The 18,095-nt window shown below is 39.9% G+C and overlaps 1 protein-coding gene across 2 annotated transcripts in view; it reads left to right on the top strand.

Annotated features, from left to right (window-relative positions):
- The first annotated feature begins 422 nt into the window (after positions 1-422).
- LOC114000521 (ubiquitin-conjugating enzyme E2 E2) overlaps positions 423-18,095 on the top strand; it is a 207,612-nt gene continuing 189,939 nt past the window's right edge. The window contains exons 1-3 of one of the 2 annotated variants that reach the window (XM_027744892.2): positions 423-682; positions 5,337-5,520; positions 13,254-13,304. In XM_027744892.2, coding sequence (XP_027600693.1) covers positions 5,345-5,520; positions 13,254-13,304 — 227 coding nt within the window. In that variant the 5' untranslated portion in view covers positions 423-682; positions 5,337-5,344. Of the gene's footprint in view, positions 683-5,331; positions 5,521-13,253; positions 13,305-18,095 lie in introns of both variants that reach the window. The other variant, XM_027744891.2, reaches the window with a different exon arrangement.

Here is an 18,095-nt window from a genome sequence, read left to right as displayed (position 1 = left end):
ACCCACTCCTCCATCCCACCCGAACCCCAGTCGAAGCTCCCGTCTCCCCCCAGCTACCCCCGTCCTCTCCCACCTCCTCCTTCCTCCTCTGCCCCACTGACCCCGCCCCGCACCCTCCAGTGCTTCCCTTTAACGCGCGCTCCCGCCGGCGCCTCTCGCCCCTCCCCCTTGCTCGGCGGCGCGCGGCCTCCAACACCACCCGCGGGCACGCGCCCGTTCCCCTCCACCCGTCGCTTCCCCCCCCCCGCTCGCCCCCGCCGGAACCGCGCGCGCGCCCCCGCCCATCCACCCCTCCCTCGGCAGGGCGCGAGCGCTCGGGATAATTGGCTGGCGGACGCGCGCGCGCGCGGCGCCGGGCGGGCGGGGGCGCGCGCGCGCGGAGGCGGGGGCGGCGGGGGCGCGCGCGCGGCAGCGGCTTCACTTCTCTCCGGGCAGCGGGGGCAGGAGCGGCGGCGGCGGTGGGAGAAGCAGCAGGAGCAGCGGCCGCCGCTGCTGCTCGGGAGAAAGGGGAAAGGGCAGGGGAAGCCGAGAGCGAGGAGCGCGGGGGAGCGGGCTCATGACTCAGTGAGCGGCTGCAGCCCCTTTCCAGCCCCGCGCCCGGCCGGAGTCGGGGCCACCGCGACGGATTGTCCCGCAGCCTGTGTCCGGCATCAGCGAGAGAGAGACCTGCGCTCGCCTGCAGGTATCAGAGGCTTTCCCCCCGTCTCTCCCGGGGTACACCTACCTCTGCCCCGGCTGAGCTCTCCGTCTGCCTCCCCTCCCCCCGCCGGGCTCCTACCCCCTCGTCGCTCCCTCACGACAGCACCCTCCCCCCCATTTATCTGCGACCCTCGCTCTCTACCTTTATCCTTCATCTCCCCTCCCCCCTCCGCATCCCCCCGGCACTGCCTGGTACCCTGTTCCCTCCTTGTCATCCCCAGCCGTGCCCTTTCTTAGCCTCCGTCCCGGCCGTCCCCCTCCGCCCCCAGCCACCTCGGCATCTCTGCCGCCGCTCCCCGCTCCCTCAGGTTCCATCCAGCCTCCATTGCTTCTCAGCACCCCCAAACCCCTTCAGCAACTCTTCCGTGTCCATTTGTCCTGCTCGCCCCGCTGCGGGCGGGAGCAGCGACCACCCCCGCTCCCCCCCGCCCCTCCGGCCCCGCTCCGCGCCGATCGCGTGGTCCCCGCGGCACTCGCTGCGCCCCTGGGTCGCTCCGGCGCCGGGGTACCCCCTGCGCCCTCCATGATCGAGCCTCCCAGGATGCGCCATCCCCACAACCCCCCGCCGCAGCACCCGGTGGGCACCCCGGACTGGAGCCCCTCGGGAAGGGCACTAGCCTCCCCCGCCCCCACGCGGAGCGCCCTGAGGAGCCCCGCAGCCCAACCCTCTCCCTTCCCTCATGTGCCCCCGACGTCTTCCTCTCGCAGTCTCCTCCTCCTCCTCTTCTCGGTTGTCTCCTACTTCTCACCCTGGCCCGGCCGCCTCCCGCCCGGCTGTGGGGGTGCGGGGTGTGTGTGTTTCTGGGGATGCCCATGCCCACCACCAGCTCCCGCGCGGCTGGGTCTTCCCGACGGGCGAGCCACGCTTCTGCCTCCGGGCGGCTGGGGGCCGTGGGAGCCGGGGCCTCTCGTCCTTTCCGTCCAGGTTCCTCTCTCAGTGGCGGACCCTGCCCGGCCACAAACCGGGCGCTTTCTGCCTCCCCTGCTGTGATGTTGTGGCCCTTTTGCCCTTTACGCTTTCTAATGAAGATGAAGTAAGGCGGCTGCTGCCGTTGCTGCTCGTCGTGGACTCTGCAGAAATATTCAATTTATCTTGGCGTAAAGAAAATTAAGACCGCTTTAAAAGGACATCCTCACTAGCTCTGCCGCCCTTGGGGACCGATCTGCACGTTGCCAGGACCTTGCTGTCCCTAACTACGGGATTTTTTTTTGGGGAGGGGGGGGGAGAGTGTGATGGTGGTTGGTGTTGGGTTTTTGTGACTCTATATATTTTTTGTTTGTTTTTGTTTGTTTTGGGTTTTTTTGTTTTGTTTTGTTTTGTTTTGAGGAAGAAGGGGAAGGTGCCAGTAGATATATTTGACAAAAGCAAAACCTTTTGGACTCTTCACTTCGAATTGATAGTTGTAGTTACACTTGTAATCTATCTCTCTGCTGATTCATCTCACGTTAAGGGAGAGACTTTTAAGTCCCTTTGCACTCCTTTCCCTGTCCCCTCTGCTCATTTTTCTCTGCACAACAGCAGGGAGGTTAGCAACCCTCGCCTGAATATAGAATAGCCTGGCAGCCGGGGACCTGGACATCGCGTGTCTTCCCTCTTGCTCTGTGTGACAGTTGCAAACACACTCATGGCTGTTCAGATTCAAGGAGTATCTTGTATTTCTGTCTGTGTTAGTGGCAGTGAAATATTTTCTTCACAGTGTCATCCCCTCAGTTGATTTTTTTCCCCCTAGTTGTTTGTTCATGTGTTTGGCTCTCTTTTAAGTTTAACCCTATTTGAAGTGTCTTAACTTCAGGCCCTTTAACACTCACTTTTACCAGAATATTAAGCATCCCTTGAACTATGCAAAAATTCCTAAAATTGCAGATATTGTGAGCAGATGGCATAGAAAGAATTGCCTGACTGTCAGAAAGGGGAACAGAGAGAGAAGGAGAAGGGAGAGATAAAAAAATAACCAAAACCCCAAGAAACTAGCCAGACATCAAATGACAGATTGAAGCATTTTGCTGTTGTAAATGCTGGCATTACATGTTACAGTAATTATATGCTCTGGGCTACTGTTAGTATTTGTCTGCTGGATAGTAACCTGAACTTATGAAGTGAATAGAGTTGTTTTTTGGATAATAGTAATATTTATAGCTAAGATTATTCACAGCAGATGTCCTATGCGTATAAGCATTACTAAATATGCTTTTAACTTTCTGGCCTGCAGTGTTAAAACCTATGTACATTGTGAAGAGAGAATTTTTCTTTTTAAAATGAGGTTTACTAAGCAAAGTTCAGAACTAAAATCTAGAGCAAATAAAGGCCATCACAAGTGTTATAAAGAGAAATGAGGTTGTATTTTAACTGTATGTAGAAGCAAAGAAAATGCGTACTTACTATCAAAATTGCGTTATAGTTATTAAATGCATATTTTGACTTGTCAGAATATGATACTTTTGTGGTTTATTACCTCTAAGTCTTCTGTTGCTTTTATCTTAAAATCTGCCAACTAGGATTTAAATATCTGAACATCAACCTGTGTAAATATACAAATTATGTTAAATATAATGTATCTGTACCATAGGAAAAATTGTTCTCTAGGAATGAACAGTTTTTGTATTTTAATTTTAGGGTGAAAACTACGCATTATTTTGGTTACTTCAATGAGCAGGCTAAGTGTTGTGTATTTATATAAATCTATATATGAAAATATTATTTTCTATGATAAAATCCAAAATGTAGTTTAAGCTGATTAAGGGAAACCTTAGTCCCATATCCATCACTTGGTATTGCTTGCTATTTCTTTTGGTGCATAAACATTTTGAAGGGATGCCATACTTCCAGAATTTTTGTTCAGTATAGCTTTACAAATTAGATAAAAAAGACCTAATTCCTCCTGAAGTTAGTTGCATGTGTCAGTAATGCTTGAAGAGATTATTTCTTCCACTCCACGGTGTGTACTATTTGATAGAATTAGATCTTGGTAAGGGTTTTTCAGGATAGAGTAAATTTATTTTCTTACATGCAGCTGTAACTACAACACTTACAGCCTTTTTTAAAAAGCATCCTTTCAACATAACCCTGTTGGCATTGATGTTACTTTACTTTTACTTTGCTGTCTCTTTCCATAAATATATACAGGGAGATGAACTTTGTTTAATCCATGGAATGAGCAAGGTTGAATCTGAGCCTGAAATATCATTATTCTCCCTTGAGTGAGTCTTAAAACATACAACAGTTAAGGTGAATAGTTTTGTTCTTAATTGTGATAGTGTCTGCACATAGGTAAGAGGAAAAGCAAGTCAAAGTTCACAGCAATTTAAAACTCTTTGTGTATGAAAGAACAAATTCTTTGATTCAGACAGATTTGATCAGAAAACCACCCAGATATATGGAGATTGTGTGGGTGTAAGCAAGTAACGTTTGGGCCTATGTGCTTTGAAGATGGTTCTTTTATTAAAATCTTTAGAGGAGGATATATAAAGTAGATATATAAGGTACAGATTGGGAATTAAAGGAAAGACCTGGGTTTCAGTTTGGTTTTTGGTTTATGTTTTGTTTTGCTTTTTTTGTTTGTTTGTTTGTTTTTTAAAAAAATCAATCAGTGCCACCACATATGCTAATTCAGTAAGGGTTTTTCATGGACATCTGCCCTTCATTAGAACAGTTTGAGAAGTCATGACAGCTGTAACAGTGGGCTTGTAATTCCTCATCTGTTGGCATATTGTTGTACTATTTAAAATGAAGGAAGAAATTAAAATAGCTAACTAGTATCAGAAGTGTGCAAATAAAGTGTTAACTTGACTTCTGAAATATACTGAGATTTCTTGCTTCTTGTGTTCTCTGACAGCTTTGTTGCTTCATATTGCCTGAATGAAATTTGTCAGGAAAAAGCTTCCTTATGTCCTCTACCAGTGTGCTTACCGCCCTAGAAGTGTACCGTTTCAGTAAATATAAACAGTCCTGTGTTAGTGCTTTTTGGTTCTGTGACTGTTTCCATCGAGCATGCCAAGATGTAGATTTTGTAATGTGGAAACCCACAGTAAAGACTTGGAATGAGCCCACAGATTTGTTTCATATGGGATAACAGAGAGTGTTAATACAGTAATAACTCTCAGTTTTTAACAAACTATGCTATATTTGAACCGGTGGCATAGTGATGAGATAGCTAGTGCTATTGCTGAGTGGTTGAAAAATATAATTCACAGTGAATGGTATTACACTTGCTGGATTATGTTTCCCACTTCGATAACTTCTGCTTTTCTCATATATATATATATATAGGTGGGCTTGTATATGTATATATATATATATAGGTGGACTTGTGTATATATATATATATATATAGGTGGGCTTATATATATATATATATATATATATATAAAAAAGGTGGGCTTTTTTTGGAGGTGGTAGTTGTTGTTGTTTGGAGTTTGTGTTTTTCTGGCATAGGGTTTTAAATGACCAGCTCCTGAATTATTGTCAATATGCTTCTGGCAAAACTCTTCAGTGCTAAGATTACTGAAGTACTGTAACACAAGTGTTACATATTAAGACAAAGACATTATGTGTTCTTTCCTTAAGGCATGTAAGAAATACTGCTGGGCAGTTTCTTCGCAAAAAGCTAACTTCTGTTGTTTGTTTTTGTTCAGTGCAGCATCTGCCATGTCTACAGAGGGGCAGAGAGTGGATGATAGTCCAAGCACTAGTGGAGGCAGCTCTGATGGAGATCAGCGTGAAGGTGTTCAGCAGGAACAAGAAAGGGAGCAAGTTCAGCCCAAGAAAAAAGAGGGCAAAATATCAAGCAAAACAGCTGCTAAACTGTCAACTAGTGCTAAAAGGTACAGTGTTCTTTTTGGGTTTTATTTTAATTTCTCTTTTTTTAGCTGAGCATCAGATGTATGTATTGACTCAGTATATTAATTTTCTGATGGTTTTATTATAACACTGCTGTATTAGTGTAATATTCTCTTGAGGCTGGTCACAATAATGAGACCTGTATACTTTTTCCTTTCTTTGACAGATTGACTCTTTCACATGGTTTTAATAGTTGCTTGCATGATAAAAGCTGACAATTTTTTATTGCTAGTAAAACTCAGACAGTTTTGTAGCCTTATAAAATATATCTCTGTATGTGTATGTATGACTGATGTTGAAACTTGTCAGTGTAACTTACAGTTAATTAACCATAAACATATCAGACAGTTCAGTAACTCAGCATGTTAGGACTACTGTAATACCTATTGTTGTGAAGTACTGCGTTTTCTTTTCCCAGATGGTCAGGTCAGAAATATCTGAGTGAACAACAAATGCATGTTGGTTTCATTACTAAACTCTGATCTGTTTCATTACCCATTTATTTTCCTTCCCTTTTCTGCTTGAGAGGAAAGGTTGGTTTGTAGAATAGCTATTTAAATTATTCTATGCTATCATGTCCATCTTCAGATAACGGTTGTCTTGCTTGGACCAGACAGAAGGAATTTACAGCTTAGTGTAGCTTCCTTAGTACACACAGGGTTGTTAGTCTAGGCAAATGGGATTATAGTGATTGAAGTAAAAAAGCACTCATAAAATAATCTGACAAGAGACCAATTCTGCAGACTGTCCTGATGCAGAATTCCCAGATCTTGTTTCTTTGCTAATCCAAGGCTGTATAAACTACAAGAAAAAACATTGGAATTATACCACTGTGGTGCTGTGGTAAAGGAGAAGCATTGAGCCCCTATTGCCATAATTTATAACATATGCATGTAGTCACAGTCCATAAACACCAGTATATAAACGTGTGTACATCCCTTCAGGATTCAAGTCTTTGTCTTGCCTTAATATGTCCCTTTTCTATTACATACTTCTCTGGACTGAAGTATCTTCTGTCTTTCCAGTGGAGTATTGTCATGCTTTTTTTCTGCCATAGATAACCTTCCTTACAGCTAGCTTTTTTTCGTTTTTTCTTCTCTGTAGAAATGCTTTCTTGACTCCCATTCCTACTAAGACACTATTAGGAATCATATCACTGATCATACCACTTACAGAAGGGCCAGCAAAAGTTGCCCATGTTTCCTTTTGTGACTAAAAGGAAAAAAACCCAAAACACCCACTCAGCTTTCACTGCAAACCATGGTGTTACTCACGTAGTTAATCCTCACAGCCCGTATGGTTTCTGACCTTGTTCTCTTTTGTCTGCTTCCTGGTATTATTATTTTTTAAATATTAGAATTATTGGATTAGTGATGACTTTTAAGGTCATAAAAGATAGTTTTCAGTGTCTTTAGAAAGCAGTCTGTGTATTCTGAACTTTGTACAATGTCTGGTGTAACGATGCCGATGCCGCGATTCTGACATGAGCTTGTGGACGCTATCCTATTAAAAAATTAATAATGATATGTCAGAAATTGGTCTATTAATCTTAGCTTTGTGTCTTCAAAGCTTAGAGCTTTTATCAACATGCATTTTACAGTGATAAAATTACTTAAACCTTTTAAAGTTTAATCACATCTGCTTATGGTTCTGCTGAAACTAATTATGCCAGTTGCTGACATCAGTGTGTTTGCTAGTTAGACTCTAAAGCCAGTTTCATGTGCATTCTAATACTAATATATTTTAAAAATATACATTTAAGTATACATGTGAAAAGCTGACAGACCTACAATAGTTCTTTAGGTATGTACACAATAAATAATATTTTGAAAAAAATATATTTTATGAGTGCTGGTTGTCATAGCACTTTCTGGAAGGATCACAACAACATAGTTTTTCTAGTAACAGGGTTTTTTAACAGTATAATCTTTTTTTCTTTTTTGTTTATAAGTATTCAGTAGTTTGTGTTAGATTTGGGATTGTACTTTCTTCATTCAGCCAGCTTTTGTATTACAGGTTTTGTTTCTTTGCTTTTTAATTAAAATCAGTGTCTCAAGAAAGGTAAATCAGGATTTAAAGCAGAGGATAGAAAGGAGTGGAGTATCATGGAGGAAGGAAAAATTTCTTAGAGTCCTCAATATGTGATAAGTATTACAGAAACTGTCTGTATAAAATATCTTCACAGTAGTATTGTTAATTTTGTTCGTTAGAAGTGAAAAGTAGTGTAGGATTAAAAAGGCTGTACTCTGTTACCTTCAGTTAGAGGAGTCAACTCTGCTAAAATCAGTAAAACACTCAAACAACAGAGTGTAGTCAATTGTGGCTTTGGTCAAGATTGCTTAATTCCTGTTTAAAGCATAGAACACCAGTGAGTTAATGTAGCACTGGATCTAAAGTCACAGACTACAGACTTGATTCTAACCTGAGTTTGGAAATCACGTTTTCTTACTTGGTAAGCTTTTTCATGCATATGGAACTGTAGTCACAGTGGTTTTGGATTGCCTTATGATACCTATTGTATATATTGGTTTAGAATGAAAATTTGTGCATCTCTGTTTGGAAAAATTTTGTTCTGCTTTTTATTTGTATTTTTATGTAGTCAGATTTACAGAATTTTCAGTAGCATTAGGTTTTATAGAAATCAAGATCTAGCAGTGTGCTGACTTTTGCTTGTGTAATCGTAAATTGCTACCATGTCTTATGTATGAATATGCTGTTCATGCAGCATAACTGCTTTCCAAAGTGATCTGTTTACAGAGGCTATATGAAACCACTCAAATTTTTATTTGAGTAAGATTTTTGGTTTTAAGATAGGGAGTTTCTTCTGTTAGCATTGCTATAACTGGCATCAGGAGTGCAGAATGCCATCACATGCTGTGCTTCTCTGTTAATACTTTTAGGAGTAGCTGATATACAGGTGTAATAGCTTACAGCGTATGTCATGCAGTGTACTGGTCCTTCAATTTTCCTCACCCAGAGGGCATCACCTTAAATAGCAACCTTTCTTACCTAACATGTCAAGATTGAGAAACTCGTTGCATATCACAATTACAGTTTAGACACGGAATTGAATTGCTGTCCTTGAAAACAGCAGGCATCTTGTTACCTCTTAAGTAGCAAATCTTAGCATGACCTTTGGATTGAGAGAAGTGTAACCATTCTTGGCTGACGTAGCTCAACAAATAAATGTATTGTTTTGCTTGGCTCCTGAAGTTGCTGGTTGAAAATCTGTCAACCTTTGTGTCCAATCCTGACATTTTTTAATAAATATCTGTGCCTACAATAAATTGTGAACTGTAAAACTTTAGTTGTAATCTTTTCCTTATTGAGAGAAGTTACAACCTTAAGGAGTAGCAAATCAGTAATAGATTGAATTAACAAAGTAAAAATGAGCCTTTTTTCCCCTTCCCTTCCCCCCCTTTTTTTTTTCTCTGAGGGGTTTATCACAGCACTATTTTCAAGGAATCTAGGAATGGTATTTAGAATGTTGAATATGGCAGCAAAATACAGACTGCTTTTTCTTACAAGAAATATCCTTGTCATTTATCCATCTTTTAGTATGTGGGTGAGAATATTTCTTTTCCTCCAGTACGAAGCTAACCATCTTTAGATCAATTTCCTGCTCAGTCAGAGTTTATTTTGTAGTGAAATATGTACCAGTGTCTGCTTTTCTAAGTATTTTCTAAGTAGCATATTCTTTGGTATAAGGTATTGAATCAGCTGGCTTTTATGGGTAAATAGGCATGTATTTTAGAAAAGTAGATGTGGTAAAAATAGCTTATTGTCGTATAATCCTTTATTTCTTTTCCAGTTAATCACATTGGGAAATCCTCTGATGTTCACTTCTCTTAGCTGTAGAGAACTTTTAACTGTTTCATGAAGGAAACAACCGCAGTCCCCTTAGTCTTGGAACAGTAGTAAATATGTGTCTGTGAGAATTAATAATATTTGAAATCCAAAATGTACTTTCATGCTTCTGAATTTATGGGTAGATTAACGGTTGCACTTGTACTGGAGGGCAACTATGTTTGTTCTCTTCTGATAGTAAAATGGAGGGGAAAAATATTTTTTTTATGTGTGTGTATGTATAGATGTATGTATATATGAGAGAGAGAAGTCAAAGGACTTCTCTAAGACCAAACAAAGAATATCAGATCTGACACTGCAAGTTAAATGTCCTATGTGTGCAGCCCAGGGCATTGAATATTAGCCAAGGCTTCACCCCCTGCCATGACCCTACTTCCCAATACTTCCCTAAGCCATTATTTTAGCCATATTAGTTTAAATATAAACTGAATAGATATAATTATTTTAATTTGGAGTTCTTTTTCACTCTGACATAGTTAAACATAACTGTTATTGAGGCAACAAATCCAAAGACCAGAAAGGACTCTGAAAAAAATGTTTTGTTGCCAGAGGCCACATATCCTCACAGCAAATTCTCTGTGGTCAGTGAAGGAAATGAGGTACATCCTCTCCTATGGCAGATTCTGAGGGCAACTCAATGGAGATATGAAGCAAGTGCCAGAGCATGTGCAGACAAAGGCCAGCTTGCACACTGGAGATCTCTATCAGTGCAAGGCTCTCTGGGATGCTGTCTGACAATTTAATTGTAACTTTGAATACTGTGACATGTGAACAAGATATTGCATGTCAGCTGCTCTACAGAAACTGTTTATGAATAAGCTCTCAGCATGAATGCAAGGTAAATTAAGGTTGCAACAAAGGGTTGTAAGGTGTATAAATTAGTTTGGGGCACCACAGAGTAGGAGAATAAACATGGACAACTTGCTGAGGAGCAAAAGATGGACAGTATTGTATTAATGTGTTGTATCTTGTTTGTATAAAAATAATGATGAATGAAACGTCTCTTTATCTTAGATGCTTGCAAGAGCAGTTAGGACTTTTGAACATTAATATGCAGTGCCATCTGATCAATTTTTATGGCTGGAAGCAGAAAGGTGTTTTGTCCTTGTTTGCTCAATCACAGAAAAGCTTGATAAGGGGCCATTTTAGCGCTTGTGAAATTAGAAGTTAGAAATTTTGGGTTGAACTACAACAGATGGAAAAAATGAGAGACTGTTTCGTTTTCAGAATATGAAGAACATGGGTTAGGATTTAGGAAGAAGAATATAAAATTTTTGATCTAGGACTGAGGTTGTTGAAGTTGTCAATCCATTCTTGACGTGTCTCAGACTCCCTGTAATGCAATGAAATATTAACTGCTCTTACTACTATATGTAAAGGAATGATCTCTGACTATAAAAGTGCAATACCATCATTCTGTAACTTCACAAAAGGCTGAAAAAACAGAACAACCCATAAAATGTGAAATTGAAGAATCTATGTTACCTAGATTTTCTGTGGTTTGAATTTGTGATAGTGTAATTTCAAAATCATGGCAGAAGTTTGTCATATACAGAAGAAATATTTTAAGCCTCTCCCACAGTTATAAGATCTCCCTTCTAAAAGGTGTGAATTGTTAGGATTGTTCAAATGGAGTAAGTTTTTTAAAACAACATGTTTGTTGTGCTTAAACTTCACTAATTAAAAAATGTGGTGTATTTTCAGTGTTACTACAATGATTTGGTGCTTGATTAAGCAATCTGTGCCTGTATTTTTATAGAAAAGGTATGATATTTATTGGGGAAATTCTATGTACTGGAGATATAAATATTTCAATGAGTAGAAAAAGCAAGTAAAAGATCAAATTGCTCCCCCTCAACTGAAGTAACTGTGTGTGTGTGTGTGTAGGGTTGGGGTGCATAAAAGTTAGAAGAAAATCTAAGCATCTGGAAGAGTGTTTTTATCTTTGCGATTATATAATCTGATCTAATAAGTGATTATTACCTCTGCCTACAGATCTTGCCCACGTATGTCCTAATTATTTTAGAATGTGAGAGAGAAAGGCTGGAGTTTCTGGTTCAGGCCAATTCTTCTACTGCCATTGGTTCATTTATTCACTGTAGCTGTAAAATCAACTTATAGTAGCATAAGGGGAATTTTGATAGTGGCTGTGAGACTCCTTAACATGTAAGATTGTGTTTGGATCTTAAAGTTATATAGAGAATTAAACTGCTCATTTTTATGTTATATATGCCAATATACCTGAATGCTTATTTTGATAAGCCGTTTTCTTTGCCTGTATTTATATTCAAAATGGGTAGCAATCATTTTTAACAAGGTATATGTAAGTCAGGCCTGAACTTTTGGCTTATGGCTTCAGCATGTATTTCAGGAATTTGTGTGGTGTTATTGTGCAGGTTTTCTTTCTTAGCATAGGGAATAACAGGAATAACAATTTGCTGCTGTACATGAAATCTTGTGAAGGAGAAGGCAGGAAGAAAATACTCAGGGTATCTTGAATTGTTTTACTTTTTCTTCCTGCTTCTAAATGTTCATGTTTTTGCATTGAAGTAGCCTATAAAAAAAGCCTTGGGCATAGTTTTATAGGTAAGGTCACCATTACAGTCTTGCTTATGGCATCATACTTTGGGAACTGAAAACTCCTACAAGTTCCTTTGGGAACTCTGTAGACTCCTACTCTGTGTAATTAAATTTCTTCAAAGGTCAAGATACTGGCTGTCATGCAGATGCTGGTGTAAGGGAAAAGAGCCCCTGTTGCCAGCTGTGGCAGAGATCAGGCATTCATGGACTTGGCTTGGAAGCATCAGCCTGGGAATATCCAGAAATCCTTAACAACGAAGTTGCTCTCCCTGCAGGAAGAACTTTGGCAGGATGCCTGTAATGTCTTTATTGGTGACCTGGAGGATGTGGCAGAGTTCACTCTAAAGTTTTCAGACTACAGCAAGCTGGGGGGGAGCACTTGGTACATGCAGGAGCAATGCTGTGGATCTCGCCAGGCTGCAGGAGAGGGTTGACAGAGAACTCATGAAATGAGGTCCCACCCCTTGTAATGATACATACTGGGGACCATCTCTGCTGAGAAGGAGATGGGGACCCTGGCAGAAAACAAGCTCAGTGTGAGGCAGCAACAAAAGCTGACTGCCTCCTGGGATGTATTAACAGGGGCATAGTCCATAGGCAGATGGAAGAGATTTATCTCCCGTTACTCAGCTCTCATTAGACCGTACCTGGGATAACAGTTACCTGATTTTGATCCCCCAGTGAAAAGAAGGCACATACCAGAGCAAGTCCAGCAGTACAACCCCAAGCTAGCCAGGGAGCTGGAGCACCTCACTTTGGGGGAGCCTGATAGCAGACCCGCAGTACCTAGGAGGAGGTTATGAAGAAGACCAGCATGGGCTCATTCTGGGAGGGTGAGAGACAATTATTCTTGGAAGTTGGGAGGTTTTACCCTGCTAGTACGATATACATTAAGAAGATAAATATTCTAGAGTGCAAGAGCTTATAAGACATACAGGCAGAGGAGAAATAGAGAAGGAGGATACATGAGACATTTAGTAATTGTGTAAGTGAGCAAAGGACCTGAGAACCCTGACCTATAGAAAAAGTGTGATTTTCTAGGTGGCTGCTCATGGCATTTGTCCCATATTGGAAACTCATTTTTCAGAAAAGATTTAACGTTTGCTTCCACATGTTCTTGTGCAGTTTCATGAAACCTTTTAGCATCAGCTTTTCATCAGAAATTTTAAGAATTATATTTTGTTTCTATTGATTGCTGTAGAAATGTTCATAAAGTTGAAAGAAACAGATTGCAAAAAAAGTCCTGATAATATTTTTTTTTTCTCTTAAGAATTCAGAAGGAACTTGCAGAAATTACATTAGACCCTCCTCCAAACTGTAGGTAAGTTCACCTGGATTTTACTAATTTGGAATATGGAAATGAAATATATGGAATTATGGAAACTTCATAGGGGACTGGAGTAAATTTTAACTATTCCTTTGTGCTGATTACTTAGTAATTTTGGAATAAAAGCTGATAGATAATATGTTGCCTACATGTAAGGACATGTAGGCAACATATGACATACTTCCCAGTAACCTAAGTAATGGTAAAAATGGGTGAACTCTGTGATGCATGGATGTATACAGGGCAAAAATCAAATGACCCTTCATTTGAGGCATTAAATTGATAGCATTTTGTTTGATTCTGTAAAATGTAATCTTGGTGGAGGTTACTTGGTATGTTTGATTCCTTTTTCTTGCAATTTGTTTAAACACTGTGAATATAAAGGAGAAAAGAATATGTTATAGGCACAAACTATGATTAATTTTCTGACTGTGTTTGTGGTGATCAATTATGATGTTGGGTGGAAACTTCCTGAAATAGAGTATCTAATCATATAGACTTTGTAATAATGTCGATGTGTTTGTTTGATTTGGTTTTGGTGGGTTTTTCTTGGTCAGGTACATTTACTTTTGGTGTGTTTAAAATTGGCTTTGCAGTGAATGATGAGGTAGACCTAGAAACCCTCGCTGTCTGGTGGCAGGGGCTGTATGCAGTTGTTTTCAGATGACTGTCTCGGGCTTCTTATCTGTCAGCTTGACATACGGTCAGTGTTGGAGCTGGGCCAGGGCTGCACAGTGCTGCTTAAAGGAGCCCCTGCCCCTGCACTTCTTGTGATGGGAGGTTGGGCTTGGTGGAGAAAAATAGCTTCCACCCAGTCCCGCCAACCCATTTCAACTGATGTGGTTAGTAGGTTTCGTTCTATTAGTGCAGGAAAAAGAAATAGCTGATTGCATGCAGCTTTTGTAATGAATCCCAGTACGTTTCAGTATCGAATTAACTAAGCAACTGGTAGTAAAAATGACAGTCAACTTTATTGTTTTGGTCTCGTGACAAAAGTATGTGTGAGAAAATAGTCTAACAAGATTTGACGTGGTTGTGCTGGATCTCAAGATATATATAAGTTAAGTGGCTACATACTGAAGCTCTACGTAGTGAAGTAGCCTTGCAGTAATAGTGTTCAAGGAGTATTTCAGTCAATTAGGATCAACAGTTTTTTGCTAGATAAAACATTTTAATAGCTAAGCTGTTCTGTCATACTTATGACTGTGTGTGAGTCTTCAATCACATCAAAGCAGTTTCATATGGCAGATTTTACTTCAGTGTTGATGACTGATGCCTATTAGTGGACTGATTGCTGAGATGAATATAAAACTTCAGTCTGTTGTAGAAGAATGCATGTCTTTGAACTGAGTGTAAAAGGCTTGCAGTTTTTACAGTAGTGTCATTTTTTTCTAGTTTTCTGAAGCCTTCTCTTTATAACAAAGCAGTTGTTTCAGTATACAAGATAGTGTTATATTTGATTTTCTTTTGCTAGCAAGTGTAAAGTGAGCATTGGCTGTCTTAGTGGAAAGCCCTTTGGTGACTTGCAATTTAAAAAAAACCAAGCGAGCTGGAGATTTCCTGGGTTTGTTGAATTATTTACACTAATGATAAAATAGCAATAAAGTGCACTGCGTGATGCTGTTTTGCAAAATCACAAAATTACATCTAACTTCATGTGTCTGCTGCTTTAACACAGTTCTGAAGATGCAGAATTACTTCATGTTGTGATCTTGATAGATAACCATTAGTAACTTTACTATTATCAAATATGTTTTTATAGTCAATACAGAATCACTTCATTTAGTTTTATGCTCTGTTGACATAGTCTAAACAGTGTTTTCATTTAAACTTCATCTATTTTCTATTATAGTTAAACATTACAAAATAAATACATCAGCCAGACATGATTCTTCAGATAATAATGAAGAAAGCTGAGCTATTGTACAGTATATCTTACCCTAAAGTATTGATACGTTCTTTCTTGGGTTTAGTGAAATTTAGATCATTGTTATAAGACGTTATATTTTCTGTTAAAAAAACCCAGCCATATTTTATAAATATAAATTCCTTACAGATGTAGGCCACTTGAAATGGTTGTGATTCCAGCTTGCCTTCACTATGTGTACTGTTTTATATATAAAATAAACTAAGATTGGGCAATAGGAATGTGATAAATCCCCAAACTAAATGTCATAGAAGGCATGAAGAAAGCTTTATTATTCAAGAATACTATCTTAAGTAGTTACTTAGGAAGTTCTGATGGGCAGGATATGGAGCTGTATTGGAACTTGGGTGGAACATTGCAAGTAGGTTTGCAAGACTTTCCGTTAAATACAGCAGGCCAAAGCTTCAGATTTTTCCCATTCAGGAAAAAAAACCCAAATGGAACAGTGTCTGTAGTACATCATCCTCAGCATCCCTCAATGGCATGTTGGCTACACAGTCGGTACAAGCTCCAAAGCAGTTGCAGCTTCCACTGCTGCAGCAGCTGCAATCTTAACATTTCCCCTGCCTCATCCTCATGAAGAGAATAGGCTGTATAATCTTTGTCTGGAAGACAAAAAAAGTCTTGCTCACAAATGTGCCTTGTAATTGGCAGATTATCACTGCTGCGACTTGCAGCATCTTTCCAAAAATGTGGAAAGCTGTGGGTTTTAGAGTTCATAAAAAAAAATCTGTCACTTTTGGCTTTAAAAGAAGATTTGGTGTTATAAGAAACTAAGAGTTGCCTGCCTCCCTAGGTATTCATATTCTGTAGTTTGGGTACTGGGTGATGGAAAGAGTCCTCTGGACTCCACAAACTTTGGCTTCTTCCTCAGGACTGAGAATGTATAATGTTTGAAGCATAAAAAAACCAAGCTGAGGAGGGGAGTGTGGGAGTTGAGCAATGTAATCATTGCTATTTTTGGAGGAAGGCATGTAATAAAAAAGCTTGTTATGCTTCACATTTAACAGAAAGAACTGGATAGTTTTCAGTATATGTTGTCCCATCCTTCCCCCCATTTTACTTTTTGTTGAGCTGAATTTGCTGTCAAGGAGAGTCCTGAATGCGAAGGAGGTACATTTGTGTTTTAAATTTGCAGTATTGTGAAATTTCAGTTTGTCAGGAGACAATAGGCCTAAATTGTAGACATTGGCCACTCTTTCTTTTTCCATCTCATTGAAATGCCAAAGCTTTATTACAAGAAATGTTGCACATACTATACCTCTGAGTAGTGCAGAGTATACCTTTTCTCTCAGGCGATGAAAACTTAATGTTTAAGTGTCATTTTCATATATGGCCTTGCAAAAAGCAGGGAATAGTTGGGAAATCTTGTAGCTAAAATAATGCCTTTTCAAACTTTCCCATATTTTGGACTGCCTCTTGTCCAAGACAATAGATGTCATAGAATACAACTTCTATTGTCAGCATTGTATACTATTTCCCTTCTCACTGGCAAGAGAACAACATCTCTGTGGCAACTTATACCAATTGCTTACGTGGGAAAATAATATTTGGAAAGTATTTAATGTATTTTTAGCTTCTTTCAATGTGAACTTAACAGCTGGAAACAAGGAGAGCCAGCACAAAGTGAATAGCAACTCTCAGTGGACACCACTTGGAGCAACTGCTCAAAATTTTTCCTGTTAAGTCACTGATATTACCTGTCTTCCCCTTCATGTTTCCTTTTGATGTTCTTTAGTGTATTTTTCACCATTCTTCTATTTTCTGTGTATTTACTGCAATTTCCATTATGTTTTATATGTTTTATTTCTTTTTCCCTGTAGCAATATAGGTAGTGCTTGAGGCTCAGATGTATACTGTAAAGGACTGTGCAACTTAGTTGGCAAATTGACTGGTTCTCATTCCAAAACCATCAGTTTAAAACCCTGCGTGTAGTCTTATCTCTTCTATTAGTTTGAAATCATTACGTTAATTCCTTGCTTTTTAAACTATCTGCAAAATTGATAAGAACCCAAAATTGATCCTAGTATTTTTCTTGTGAAAACTAATCACACTGAAAATACTTAAAACACGCTTCTTTTTGGGGTGATGTAGTGAAGTGGAGTGGCAAAATATTCTATTTGGCTTAGGGAGAGTTCATTGTGCCTCGTGCATGTCTCTTGCTATTAATGACTGTATGGAGCCCAGCATTCCTGTTTAATATTGCTCTGACTGTTTTTGCTGAAATGCTGAGGCTGGATCTTCACAACTCAGAGACTACGTGAATTCTATCAATTCCAGTTATTGTTCTCAGAGCCACCTGTTTAAACTCCTACCTAGTGCTACTTAAAAGCTAAAGAGATGTCACAAGTATCAGGAGCAGAAAACGAATGTTAGCACAATATCCTGGGAAGACTGGGAGGCAGAAGGTAGTGAGCCTTGCTCTACAATGCAGAGAGAGAGAAGTTTAGGGCCCTAGAGAAGCAGGTACAGCAAGTATTTGCTGTGCAATTATGCTCAGTTATTTTGATTGTTTGAATTAGGGGATGCATCAGTCTGTTGCCACAGACACGTGACTGCGATGCATGTGATGCTAATGTGTGAGCAGGATGAAAACTGGAGTAACAAATGCTTTCTTTGAATGTTTTTTCTTACAAACATTTCCAGCCTGAATCCAGGCTGCATTTCCATTCTGTTATCCATGGAGTTTACCTTCTGCCTGTATAAACTTACTTTTATAGGCTGCTGGTTCTCTATAACCTTCTAGAGAAAATGTAACACATTGTATATAATTTTGCCTACCCTCTTTAGAATTTACGGGAAATAACAAAATGTAATCAAAAAGATAAGCATACAAGTGGTTGATATTAATGTGCAGG

The sequence above is a fragment of the Pipra filicauda genome, unplaced genomic scaffold (genome assembly GCF_003945595.2).
Source record: "Pipra filicauda isolate LSUMZ 115617 unplaced genomic scaffold, ASM394559v2 scaffold84_size4826128_pilon, whole genome shotgun sequence".
In the NCBI taxonomy this organism is placed as follows: Eukaryota; Metazoa; Chordata; class Aves; order Passeriformes; family Pipridae; genus Pipra; species Pipra filicauda.
Note: the sequence above shows the minus strand (reverse complement) of the source record. Positions and strands in the feature narration are given on the sequence as shown.